The sequence below is a fragment of the Neoarius graeffei genome, chromosome 13 (assembly GCF_027579695.1).
Source record: "Neoarius graeffei isolate fNeoGra1 chromosome 13, fNeoGra1.pri, whole genome shotgun sequence".
NCBI classification, from domain to species: domain Eukaryota; kingdom Metazoa; phylum Chordata; class Actinopteri; order Siluriformes; family Ariidae; genus Neoarius; species Neoarius graeffei.
In genome coordinates, this window is record NC_083581.1 from 30133824 (window position 1) to 30147581 (window position 13758).

Consider the following 13758-nt stretch of genomic DNA (forward strand, 5'->3'; position numbering starts at 1 on the left):
GATCGAGAAAAGCTGGTTTTACAAAGTTTATTTGAGGAGAAGCCGGTCTGAGTCATGGACCTGACAGTCATCTCGTCAATCTGGTACCTGAGTGTGTTTACAGTGAAAACAAACAACATCAAGCACAGAGACAACCAGAAAGGACTTTCCTTCTTTGCCTACTTCCCCAAGTACATGATTTGCACTTCAAACTATTACTTACTGTGAATTTGGCATTTAAACACACTAACACAATAACATCCATCCATCCATTATCTCTAGCCGTTTATCCTGTACAGGGTCGCGAGCAAGCTGGAGCCTATCCCAGCTGACTATGGGCGAAAGGCGGGGTACACCCTGGACAAGTCACCAGGTCATCACAGGGCCGACACAGAGACACAGACAACCATTCACTCTCACATTCACACCTACGGTCAATTTAGAGTCACCAGTTAACCTAACCTGCATGTCTTTGGACTGTGGAGGAAATCGGAGGAAACCTATGCAGACACGGGGAGAACATACAGACTCCACACAGAAAGGCCTCCGTCGGCCGCTGGGCTCGAACCCAGGACCTTCTTGCTCTGAGGCGACAGTGCTAACCACTACACCACAAGTACTTATTGTACTTTAGTAATACTTGATCCATCCATCCATTATCTGTAGCCACTTACCTTGTCCTACAGGGTCGCGGGCAAACTGGAGCTGACTACGGGTGAAAGGCAGGGTACACTCTGGACAAGTCGCCAGGTCATCACAGGGCTGACACATAGACACAGACAACCATTCACACTCACATTCACACCTACGGTCAATTTAGAGGCACCAATTAACCTAACCTGCATGTCTTTGGACTGTGGGGGAAACTGGAGCACCCGGAGGAAACCCACGCGGACACGGCGAGAACATACAAACTCCACACAGAAAGGCCCTCGTTGGCCACTGGGCTCGAACCCAGAACCTTCTTGCTGTGAGGCAACAGCGCTAACCACTACACCGCCATGCTGCCTACATAATAACATCTCATCTCATCTCATTATCTCTATCCGCTTTATCCTTCTACAGGGTCGCAGGCAAGCTGGAGCCTATCCCAGCTGACTACGGGCGAAAGGCGGGGTACACCCTGGACAAGTCGCCAGGTCATCACAGGGCTGACACATAGACACAGACAACCATTCACACTCACATTCACACCTACGGTCAATTTAGAGTCACCAGTTAACCTAACCTGCATGTCTTTGGACTGTGGGGGAAACCGGAGCACCCGGAGGAAACCCACGCGGACACGGCGAGAACATACAAACTCCGCACAGAAAGGCCCTCGTTGGCCACGGGGCTCGAACCCAGAACCTTCTTGCTGTGAGGCGACAGCGCTAACCACTACACCACCGTGCTGCCTATATAATAACATATTATTAGTTATATTATTTTTGCAGGTGCTTACTGCAAGTAATTTAGTCTGCTTTCTATTTAGACTAATAATAAATAGTATGTTATGGATAGAAGTGAGCCAGTTTGAGTTATTCAGTTCTGGCACTGTAGTGAGGAAGTATGCGCTCGAGGACGGAGCTATTAATTAGCCACGCCTTTCATGCCACACTGTTATGTTTATGCAAATATTCTCCAGTATTATCCAATCAGATGGCGGTATGATAATTGCAGGCTACAGGTACAGGTGTGCAAAGACTCAGGGAAGCGCGAGGAAGTGGTTTGTGGACGCTATTTTTAGTTTACTCAGAGTTTGATAACAAGGAAGAAATAAAGATATAATAAAACTCAAAGGAAATACCGACTATATCTTATATAGGCTAGGAACTTTAGGGTTTTTTTTTTTAAAGTATTGGTATTCATACTGTGGTACCCGGAGCTGACGGTAGGTCTTATGGGTCCGTGTTTCCCCTCATGAGACAGGTGTTAATATCAAACCAAGCCGCTGGGACAGAAATAACCTGCTCGGTAGCTCGTGGAACAAAATGCCGGCATTAAAGCAAGAAAACAAAGGTGTAATAAGTGTGTAAGGTTGTGCTGGGTGTGAGGTTATTAGGCTGGTGATGGAGACGGACTCGGTGAGGTTGGAGTCCAGTGTGTGGCTCGGTAACAAGCGGCACCGCGCGCTGCTCAGCGGATGGCGGTTCAGCTGGACCGAGCTGGACAAGAAGAACCGGGACAAGAACACCGGTGAGTCTTCACCCTTCCTCTCTCAGTCCCACTCCAGCTGTGCTGAACATCCACCAGTGTATAGGGGAGACTGGGGGCAAGTTTTCAACCTTTAATAGATTGCGTGTGTGTGTGTGTGTGTGTGTGTGTCAGAGTACACATCTGGGTACACATCTGGAGAAATAAGGGTAGTTTCCATCAAATCCTGCGCTCTGATTGGCTGGCGAGCGGACCCCAGTTATGGACCTCTGGCGACTCGTTCGTTCACAACAACAACAAACATAGTAGAATTTTTTTTGTCAACATTTATCTTTTTTTTTAAATAATAAGATTATCAAAAATCTTAAATTTTTGCCAGCATTTCTCAGGAGAATAGAATTAATTTTACAGCATGGATAGCGATTACGACAGTGTTCACAGCGAAAGCGAGTTTTACTACCCTGAGGAAGAAGAAATAAAAGAAAATATTTCAGGAGAAAGCTAAAAACCTCTAACTTGCTAACGCCGAGCAAAAACATGGCTGAATCCTGAATGACTCCTATTTGTATAAATAGGGCACTACATAGGCGGCAAAATGTAGTTTTTTTCCTGCCGTGGAAGTGCACTTGTATACCGAGGAGGAAGCGATTTGCATTACAGCCGTGAATGAGGATTCAAAATGGTGGCTCGGCTCGGTTTTCCCTTTCGGGCGCTCTCGTTTTCTGTTAGAATTTGGTAAAGAAAAAATATATATATTATTTCTCAGGAGAATAGCATTAATTTTACAGCATGGATAGCGATAACGACAGTGTTCACAGCGAAAGCGAGTTTTACTACCCTGAGGAAGAAGAAAGAAAAGAAAACATTTCAGGAGAAAGATAAAAACCTCTAACTTGCTAACGCCGAGCAAAAACATGGCTGAATCCTGAATGACTCCTATTTGTATAAATAGGGGACTACATAGGCGGCAAAATGTAGGTTTTTTTCCTGCCGTGGAAGTGCACTTGTATACCGAGGAGGAAGCGATTTGCATTACAGCCGTGAATGAGGATTCAAAATGGCGGCTCGGCTCGGTTTTCCCTTTCGGGGCGCTCTCGTTTTCTGTTAGAATTTGGTAAAGAAAAAAATAAATATATTATTTCTCAGGAGAATAGCATTAATTTTACATCATGGACAGCGATAACGACAGTGTTCACAGCGAAAGCGAGTTTTACTACCCTGAGGAAGAAGAAATAAAAGAAAACAATTCAGGAGAAAGCTAAAAACCTCTAACTGTTGCTAACGCCGAGCAAAAACATGGCTGAATCCTGAATGACTTCTATTTGTATAAATAGGGGACGACATAGGCGGCAAAATGTAGTTTTTTTCCTGCCATGGAAGTGCACTTGTATACCGAGGAGGAAGCGATTTGCATTACAGCCGTGAATGAGGATTCAAAATGGCGGCTCAGCTCGGTTTTCCCTTTCGGGGCGCTCTCGTTTTCTGTTAGAATTTGGTAAAGAAAAAAATAAATATATTATTTCTCAGGAGAATAGCATTAATTTTACAGCATGGACAGCGATAACGACAGTGTTCACAGCGAAAGCGAGTTTTACTACCCTGAGGAAGAAGAAATAAAAGAAAACAATTCAGGAGAAAGCTAAAAACCTCTAACTGTTGCTAACGCCAAGCAAAAACATGGCTGAATCCGGAATGACTCCTATTTGTATAAATAGGGGACTACATAGGTGGCAAAATGTATTTTTTTCCTGCCATGGAAGTGCACTTGTATACCGAGGAGGAAGCAATTTGCATTACAGCCATGAATGAGGATTCAAAATGGCGGCTCGGCTCAGTTTTCCCTTTCGGGGCGCTCTCGTTTTCTGTTAGAATTTGGTAAAGAAAAAAATAAATATATTATTTCTCAGGAGAATAGCATTAATTTTACATCATGGACAGCGATAACGACAGTGTTCACAGCGAAAGCGAGTTTTACTACCCTGAGGAAGAAGAAATAAAAGAAAACATTTCAGGAGAAATTTAAAAACCTATAACTTGTTAACACTGAGCAAAAACATGGCTGAATCCTGAATGACTCCTATTTATATAAATAGAGCACTACATAGGCGGCAAAATGTAGTTTTTTTCCTGCCATGGAAGTGCACTTGTATACCGAGGAGGAAGCAATTTGCATTACAGCCATGAATGAGGATTCAAAATGGCGGCTCGGCTCAGTTTTCCCTTTCGGGCGCTCTCGTTTTCTGTTAGAATTTGGTAAAGAAAAAATTTATATATTATTTCTCAGGAGAATAGCATTAATTTTATAGCATGGACAGCGATAACGACAGTGTTCACAGCGAAAGCGGGTTTTACTACCCTGAGGAAGAAGAAATAAAAGAAAACATTTCAGGAGAAAGCTAAAAACCTATAACTGTTGCTAACGCCGAGCAAAAACATGGCTGAATCCTGAATGACTCCTATTTGTATAAATAGGGCACTACATAGGTGGCAAAATGTATTTTTTTCCTGCCATGGAAGTGCACTTGTATACCGAGGAGGAAGCAATTTGCATTACAGCCGTGAATGAGGATTCAAAATGGCGGCTCGGCTCGGTTTTCCCTTTCGGGCGCTCTCGTTTTCTGTTAGAATTTGGTAAAGAAAAAAATAAATATATTATTTTAAAGCTTAAGGTCGGTCCGTATGATGAAATACCGTGACCTCGGCCCAGAGGGCCTCGCTCAGTACTTTCAAGACCTCGGTCATGGTATTTCACCATACTGACCTCCCAGCTGGTAAATGATATATACCTATATCTCACTGGGCTGCGACAGCCTGCGACTAGTTGGAGACAACAATTGCGATAAAATATGCGAATTAGCGACAATTTTCACTTGGAATCACACTGAATTGATATTCGCATGTTTTACCACAATTGTTGCGTCTCCAACTAGTCGCAGGCTGTCGCAGCCCAGTGAGATATATATATTATTTACCAGCTGGGAGGTCCATATCGTGAAATACCGTGACCGAGAAACATGAGTTTCTCAGCTTGTCACATATGGGCTGTTTCACAGTCAGGGTACCAAATATATGGAATGGATCAAGTATTACTGAAGTACAATAAGTACTTGTGGTGTAGTGGTTATCACTGTCGACTCACAGCAAGAAGGTTCTGGGTTCGAACCCAGTGGCCGACGGGGGCCTTTCTGTGTGGAGTTTGCATGTTGTCTGCGTGGGTTTCCTCCAGTTTCCCCTACAGTCCAAAGACATGCAAGTTAGGCATGAGTGTGAATGGTTGTTTGTCTCTGTGTCAGCCCTGCGATGACCTGGTGACTCGTCCAGGGTGTATCCCACCTCTCGCCCATAGACAGCTGGGATAGGCTCCAGCTTGCCCGTGACCCTGCACAGGATAAGCGGTTATGGATAATGGATGGAGGTTTTAGAGGACATCAGAAGTTAGATGTTGCCCCGAGAGTAACCTACTTCCTTTAGAGCCATAAAGCTAGACACTGCAGTAAGGTTTATGCAGTAAATCATCACCACCACCGAAAACTTGTACAGTATGTTCTACTTTGCCTACACCTCCATTCCATACTGTAATGTACGCTGGTGAATTGGGGATTTATTAGGAATTAAAGTATGTAGGCTTGAGTTACCATATATAGTATTATTACACATACAGGACACCTTTTCGATGGAATAAAAACGTGTTCTATTCCCTTCTAGCGAGTGTCATTCATTTGGTTCAGTAGCATGCAGTATTGTTAGCATATCGCTTATACTACGTGTATTACATCACTCTACCCAACGGAAAATGAGCACTGAATATGGTTTACGATATTGCACGGTTGTCAAGACATTGCGTCACACGTCAGAGATGTAAACCTTCCACACTAGCGAGTGACTGTGACAATTTGTAAAACAAACATGGCCGCCAGGTTTGCTTCGTTAAATACGGAAGATTTTTAGAGAATTTTGAAAGAGAAAGACGCGTTGAACACCCGAAAAGAATGTATAATAATAGCCTTTTTTCATGGTATATCAGATATATTCCATTCAGCTAGCATCATGTTATTATACATACAGGACACTTTTTAGCATATTGCTTATACTACGTGTATTACATCACTCTACCCAACGGAAAATGAGCACTGAATATGGTTTACGATATTGCACGGTTGTCAAGACGTGACCCTGCACATGATAAATGGTCATGGATAATGGATGGATGGAATAAGTACTTGTGAACTGAGGATTATCTCTGCATGAAGAACTAATACCATCCTACCTGCAAATTAGCTATTCATTTGAATACATGCACATGACAGCCTGTCATACTATTAAGTAACCCCATTTTTGACCCTTTTTTTCAACGTTATTTGGTCTAGTTTGAAGAGGTTTCCAATCCTAATATAGATGACTTACAACCACGTGATCAAAATGTGCTACGTCATGAGCGTCCGCCATGATGGTGGATCTACAAAGCAACTCAGATGGCAGGTGCTGAAAGCGTGTCTGTGAACAATGCTAAATTTTCTCAGTATTACCACAATTTGAACAATCGAGCAAAGATTCGATACAAAGAGAAGATAGATATGTGTGGTTTTGACCCGTATTATTTTAATAAGTCAGACTTTTCTGAAGATAATACGCTTCTACCGACCATCAAGCACCCAGATATCGCATTCTATCAGGTTCAGCTGCTGAAGAATCAAGTATAGCCCATTTTCTGAGTGGATGCCAAGTCGGGATTGTTTCTATCGTATAATTTTGCTGGCGCTCCTAGAAGTGAAACAGTAATACACGTGTTAAAATTATAACAACGACCGAGTGAACCATGACAAGAGAACGCTCATTTTATAGCAAAATTCTAGCAACAGGAAATAAAATTCTTCCATGATATTACTGAGAGAGCTTTTGAATCTCACCTGAGATAAAATGACGACTGCAAACATGAGCTGTTTTGGTTTTAGCATCTGTTAGATCAGCCCTGCTGATGTTGTTCGACTGTGCTCGTTTCCTCTCCGTACTAAGCCTCAGAGTTTCCTCGCCCTCTTTCTGAATCACGGTCGGAATTCTAAAAAGTTGGAACGTGCCACGGTCATGAGTACTGCTGTGACCACAACCATATACAGCACGAAGATATGGCAGAGCTAAAAGAACGCTTAAAGCAGTGGAAAAACAAAGAGTTGCACACGCGTGACTGTTTTGTATGGAATGTCGCTTGACCCCGCATTTGTATATCCACCAACATGGCCGACATCCGGGTTTCTATTTTGCTTTGACATCACTTGCAAGTCAAGGATTAAGCTATATTGCAGCCCCTGAATAGTTTAGCCGGAGCCTCATTTCATAATTGAAGAATTATTGCCAACAAAGTTGACCACAAATGGATACAGATAGGGTAACAAGGATATATTTAATAAGGTAACTTGTCTGTCAAAAATGTCCTTTCCGGTAATGTGGTCCTTATTAAAGTGTTTAAAAAAAAAAGCTTAGACAAGTAGCTTATGATTCTGAAAGTCCAGGTCCATATCAGTACTGGCACATAAGGTTAGACACTTAGCTTCTTAAAATGAGCTACAGTAGTTACCAACAAAAAACCTGATGCTTGTCTGTCAAAAATTGTCCTGTCCAGGAAAAAAAAATGCTCTCAACATTAGCTAGGTAACAACAGTGCTGTTTGTGTTCTAGCTACAAATTCTTGCCACCAACAGCATTCTGCAGAAAATAAATTTCCATCAAGCGTCTCATTGAGTTCATAAACTGTGCCAAAAAATTGAACCTGATTTTTTTGATGTTAGTGACACAAACTTGTGTACCCTGACTGTGAAACACCTCCTATACTGGCCTTCAGGCTTCACTTTTTCTGCCATTTATTTTTTTGCAGGGGGACATGGAACAAAAATAAAATACCTAGCTTAATCCTATGTTTAATTTTTCTTATTTATTATCCTGTAAACTTGTAACGTATGAACTGTATGAGCACACTTTGCTGGTACAGTGATAGAAAAATATCAGTTTACCCAAAACCTGACAAGACAAAACAGTTCCATTCTCAAAACGGAATGAAAGAAGCTTAATCCTCATGCAGGGACACACCCACATTTTTAACAATTATATATTTGTAAACCTCAAGAGAAAAAAACTGGAACATGATGAACCATCCCAACTCTCCCCGTCTGTACATTTTGGGCAAAAATCTTTAAATGTTTTCCTTCAGAATTTAAGTTTAATAAATATTTAAATAATATTGGCTGACTTTTTTTTGTGGTATTATCAGATATATTCCATTCAGCTAGCATGATGTTATTATCCATACAGTACACTTTTTTTGATGGAAAAAGTTTTCGACTCGTTCAGATCATGCGAGCTGAATGGAATATATCGAGTTGAAGACTTTTTCCATTGAAAAAGTGTCCTGTATGTATAATAACATCACGCTAGCTGAATGGAATATATCTGATATACCATGAAAAAAGCTATTATTATACATTCTTTTCGGGTGTTCAACGCGTCTTTCTCTTTCAAAATTCTCTAAAAAATCTTCCATATTTAACGAAGCAAACCTGGCGGCCATGTTTGTTTTACAAATTGTCACAGTCACTCGCTAGTGTGGAAGGTTTACATCTCTGACGTGTGACGTCATGTCTTGACAACCGTGCAATATCGTAAACCATATTCAGTGCTCATTTTCCGTTGGGTAGAGTGATGTAATACACGTAGTATAAGCGATATGCTAACAATACTGCATGCTATTGAACCAATAATACTATATATGGTAACTCAAGGCTACATACTTTAATTCCTAACAAATGCCCAATTCACCAGCGTACATTACAGTATGGAATGGAGGTGAAGGCGAAATAGAACATACTGTACAAGTTTTGGGTGGTGGTGATGATTTACTGCAGTGTCTGACCTTACTGCAGTGTCTAGCTTTATGGCTCTAAAGGAAGTAGGTTGTTCTCAGGGGCAACATCTAACTTCTGATGTCCTCTAAAACCTCCATCCATTATCCATAACCGCTTATCCTGTGCAGGGTCACGGGCAAGCTGGAGCCTATCCCAGCTGACTATGGACGAAAGGCAGGGTACACCCTAGACAAGTCACCAGGTTATCGCAGGGCTGACACAGAGATATACAACCATTCACACTCACTTTCACACCTACAGTCAATTTAGAGCCACCAATTAGCCCAACCTGCATGTCTTTGGACTGTGGGGGAAACCAGAGGAAACCCACGCAGACACGGGGAGAACATGCAAACTCCACACAGAAAGGCCCCCGTTGGCCACTGGGCTCGAACCCAGAACCTCCTTGCTGTGAGGTGACGGTGCTAACCACTACACCACCGTGCCACCCCCATCTAAAACCTGATTGGCTGAAATTAATTTATGGGAATACAAACTGTCCCAAGTCTCCCCACATTCCTCTACTCTTGCATATTTGCTATAAAGTGCATTTTTTCCCCGCAAATGCAAATATGTAAATGAAAACTGAATTATGAATTAAGTGCAGAACTCTTACATCTGGTTATAAAGGCAAATGTGATTTTTGGGGGATGTCACGTATGTTTTACACATCCCCCCCCCCAGGTTCATTTATTTTCATGTGCAAATTTTTCACAATTATTACACGTTTTTCCCACCTATGATCATGTGACACCCTGACTTGACTGATGACTTGGACTCAGACTCGTGCATTAACTGCATTCGAACTCAAACTGGAGACGAAGACTCTGATTTTTTCCTTATTTTTTGTAACATGCCATAATAATTTGGCATAAGATTAATTTATATCTACATTAATTTTTGTACTAATTTCGTGCAAAAGTGTCACACCTGTGCACCTTGGCACGTGCATCAGATAGACTCTCGGATGCGCTCCGGACAGCGTGCGCACCAGGCGGACTCTCGCATGCCGTAAACGACTCGCACCTGCACAGGATTAAGGCGCAATCAGCGCGCTGATATAAAAACTGTGAAAACACACTTAGTTTGCGAAGTATTGAGTTGCGTTGCTGACACATTACCGAGCCTTATTTCCTTGTTTGGTTTCCTGATCCCTGATCTCCGGTTTCTCGTCTTTGATTCTGCCGAGTCTACGATAGCCTGTTTGTGCCTCGCTCGGCCTGTTGCCTGTTTCACCGGTTTACGATTTTGCCTGCCATTCTGGTTTGTTTACCTGTCTTTATTTGTATTAATAAACACACCTTCTGCACTTACATCCGTCTCCCAACCATCTCTGACAGAATATTTCACACTCCCTGACAAAGAGAAGCACATTCACCTGTTCATACGTCATGTTCAGGAACAAACTAATGTTAATGGCGCTAAAACAGCCACCGTCAAATGGTGCGGTTGGAGTCTTGTTCTCGGACTCGACTCAATTTTTTTTAATGACTTGGACTTGACTCAGACTTGAACACTGGGGAGTCGAGACTGGACTCAGACTCGAGGTTTAGTGACTCGACTACAACACTGCTTTACATATTTATACAGATTATATGTATGTGTCATCTAATTAAATATGCGTAAATATAGTATCTATGTGAAGTGTGTTATGTCTAAACATGCATACTAATTGACAAATTTTATATTGCAAAAGTTAATATGTCCTCTAGGCCCCTATAAATATCAAATTAGTAGTCTGAACATTAAAGCTGCTTGTTCTGGATACCTGGGAAACTGATTTGTCCAGCGTTGCTATTAGTTGTGTATTAGGAACATGTACAATTGCCACTGTACAGTTTATATTACATGAAGTTTAGGACATTTGTGAGTGATTTGTCTTCTCAATAAGAACGCAAATAAAAAAAAAAGTACCTTGTGAAAGTTCCAAGTAAATACATTATTGCTTTATGCTGAGATTGGATATGAATGGGCCTCGTAGTGTGACATAATCAAAGATGTGCTGTCTGGGAGATACCAACGCCCCAACAAAAAAAAAATGTCAAAAATGTCATGTCAGCTTTTTGTAGTTTCTCGCCTAGTTTGACAGTTCCTACATGTTTCTTGATGTTCCTTGTTCTGTCACCATGATTGTCAATTTCTTGATCTTCCTCTCCGTTGACATGCCAGAACATGCACGATAATTGGTTGTGGCCAAACCTGTTGTCACCAGTCTCCTGACAAAGACACAGCAAGAATTTACGGCACTATGATTGCCTAACCTGACAATCGTGACCATCATGTAGGACAAAAATATTGTATAGCCTAAGCCCGGCATTAGTACTCTTTGTCTTGGTGATCACAGAGGAATGAAGAAACTGTTCACAGAGAAGATATGATGTAAGACCTGTAGTTGATCAGGTTGGGTGAGGTGACGAAAAGATCATATTGTGATTATCAAATGTATTTCTATCATAAATGATGTGTACCATGATATATCGTTTCACTCACAATTGCCCGAAATACAGCAATGTTGCATCGAAAAGCGATAATTATAAATGTTTGTTTATTATTAACTAAATTGATAAAGCTATAAAAAAGTTTTAATCCTGAAAAATAGAAATTGTTAAAGGTTTTTTTTTTATTTTAAAGATCATCTGCTTTCAGTTTGTGATTATTTGCGGGAAAAAATTAAGATATCACAAAATCAATATTTTGGGAAAGTGTATCGTGGCATAATTTATATTACTTATATGTCGAGGCATTTCGCCCAACCCTATTGTTAGAGATGTGGATATGCAGAATGTTTTTCTCCTACTGTCTGATTTTCCTACTGATTTTGATATAGCTCCGTCCATCAAAATTAAGCCACACACACAATACATTTGCTTGCATATAGATCAGAACTCCATACAAGTCTTGGGTTGTGGTGATGCTGACATTAGAGGCCAGAGAGCAGCCCTTGACTCAACCAACTGGTGTATCATCTATCAAGTGTGTGTCTGTGTCAGTTTCAGTGCCCATCTCTGAGGTAGTTGCAGTAATGGAGGGTCAGGTGGAGATCCAGCCACAGAAGAAAGTGGAGGACACTGACCGAGACTTCACAAGTACGTTCCAGTCTGGAGATGCAGACCACACCATAGAGCTGTTCTAAAATACTTCACTTAACTCTTTGTTCTTCACTTGTCTTTGCCCTAGTGTTCTATGTAGAGCGCAGTAACACCCGTGGTGGAAAGGGGCCGCTGTGGAGCCTGGGCAGGTCCCAGTTCTGTTGCCCCAGCCGTGACCTCAGGGATCAGTGGGTGACACAACTCCGAATTGCACTTAAAACCCACTGTGAGTTGAGCAGCACCAGCACAAACCTGTTCAGCCTCCCATCCGTTATTTATCATCTGCTTTTCATTTGTTTTTAAAAGTACTCTAAATTCTCCATCTCCGCTTGGATGGCTTATTTGGATCATACAGAGTTGTATTTGTAAACACAGCTCTAAATTCAGCATGTTGACTAATTTTATTGGTTATCTCAGTTAGGGATGCATGTATACCTTTTTTTATTCCCCAGAAATATGTATTTTAGTTCCCATAGGTTCCAATACAGATACCAAAATGAAAAACCTGTACATAACATTTTATTTAGCTCTGTTTGTTTTTCCAGTTTACAGTGTCCATGAAAAGTGGACCCGTGTATGTTCATGGGATTAGGCTACTAGGATTGTTCTTTATAGCATTCTATAAAGTGAGTTTTAAACAAAGTACATTAGCTACCTTGGCTCAAGTAGGATTGCAGGTTTTGTTTCATTTCAGGCCCACTTTACACGGGGACGGTCTGAAACAAAAACGCAAAAGTCCGTTTTCGTTCTCACTTTTTTCCGCGTCTACATGACCGTTTTCAAGGAGGAAATCTGCGTCTATACGGTGACGCATAAATGTGTGGAATTCAATTGGATGTGCATGCCAGGCGGCTAGGTGGTGCTGTGAAAGACCTCCGCTATGTCTGCACGCATGCGCAACGTCTTCCGTCTTGTCTGATCTGCACATCTGCGCCGCAAAAACTTTGACTACTCTGGCTATGGTAAGTAAGAAAGTAAGTAAAAAAGTAAGAGCATACTATACCCGCCTCTGTTCATTAACGGTATATGTGCAGATTCGGTATAGATGTTCAAAGGACTCCTGGACGTTTATTAAAGCTGCCAGAGCAGCTTGAAGGTCCGTTGGATCGATGTAATCAGACATGCTCTTACTTTTTTACTTACTTCCCGGGCTGGCATGTACAGTATATGACATATGTATGACGTAAACGCGTACCCGACGTGAGCAGATCCGAGCAGAGTTTCGCGTATTGGGTAGTTTAGACGGATATGCAACGGGGGCTGTTTTTAACTTATCCACTCTGGAAGGCGTTTTCAATTTTTTCCGTTTTTCAGCCTCGGAAACGCCGTCCCCGTGTAGACGAAAGGCACTTCCGATAAAATATTTAGTCGTTTTTACCCGACAGCGTCCTCGTGTAAACGGGCCCTTAGAAATGTTACTGTACCGCAATAAGCAAATAACTTTTTTTTTTACATTGCATTTGAATTCCTTGTTGTCAGAACATCAAGGACAACATACTGGAAAAGAGCTGTTATTTTGGTTCACGGTTATTTAGCACAAGTCTTTTAGCACAAGTTCTAAAGTCTCTTAGCACAAGATCCAAGAACACTTAATCTAATCTTTATTATGAATACTTACTGATCATGTTTAAAGATGTTTGATGGATTTTTTTTAAATGAAA

General features: G+C 41.5%; 1 protein-coding gene across 1 annotated transcript in view; it reads left to right on the forward strand.

Moving 5' to 3' along the window:
• The first annotated feature begins 1637 nt into the window (after positions 1-1637).
• zgc:158263 (ceramide kinase family protein) overlaps positions 1638-13758 on the forward strand; it is a 42047-nt gene continuing 29926 nt past the window's right edge. The window contains exons 1-3 of the mRNA XM_060937485.1: positions 1638-2157; positions 11999-12094; positions 12186-12323. Coding sequence (XP_060793468.1) covers positions 2031-2157; positions 11999-12094; positions 12186-12323 — 361 coding nt within the window. The 5' untranslated portion in view covers positions 1638-2030. The remainder of the gene's footprint in view (positions 2158-11998; positions 12095-12185; positions 12324-13758) is intronic.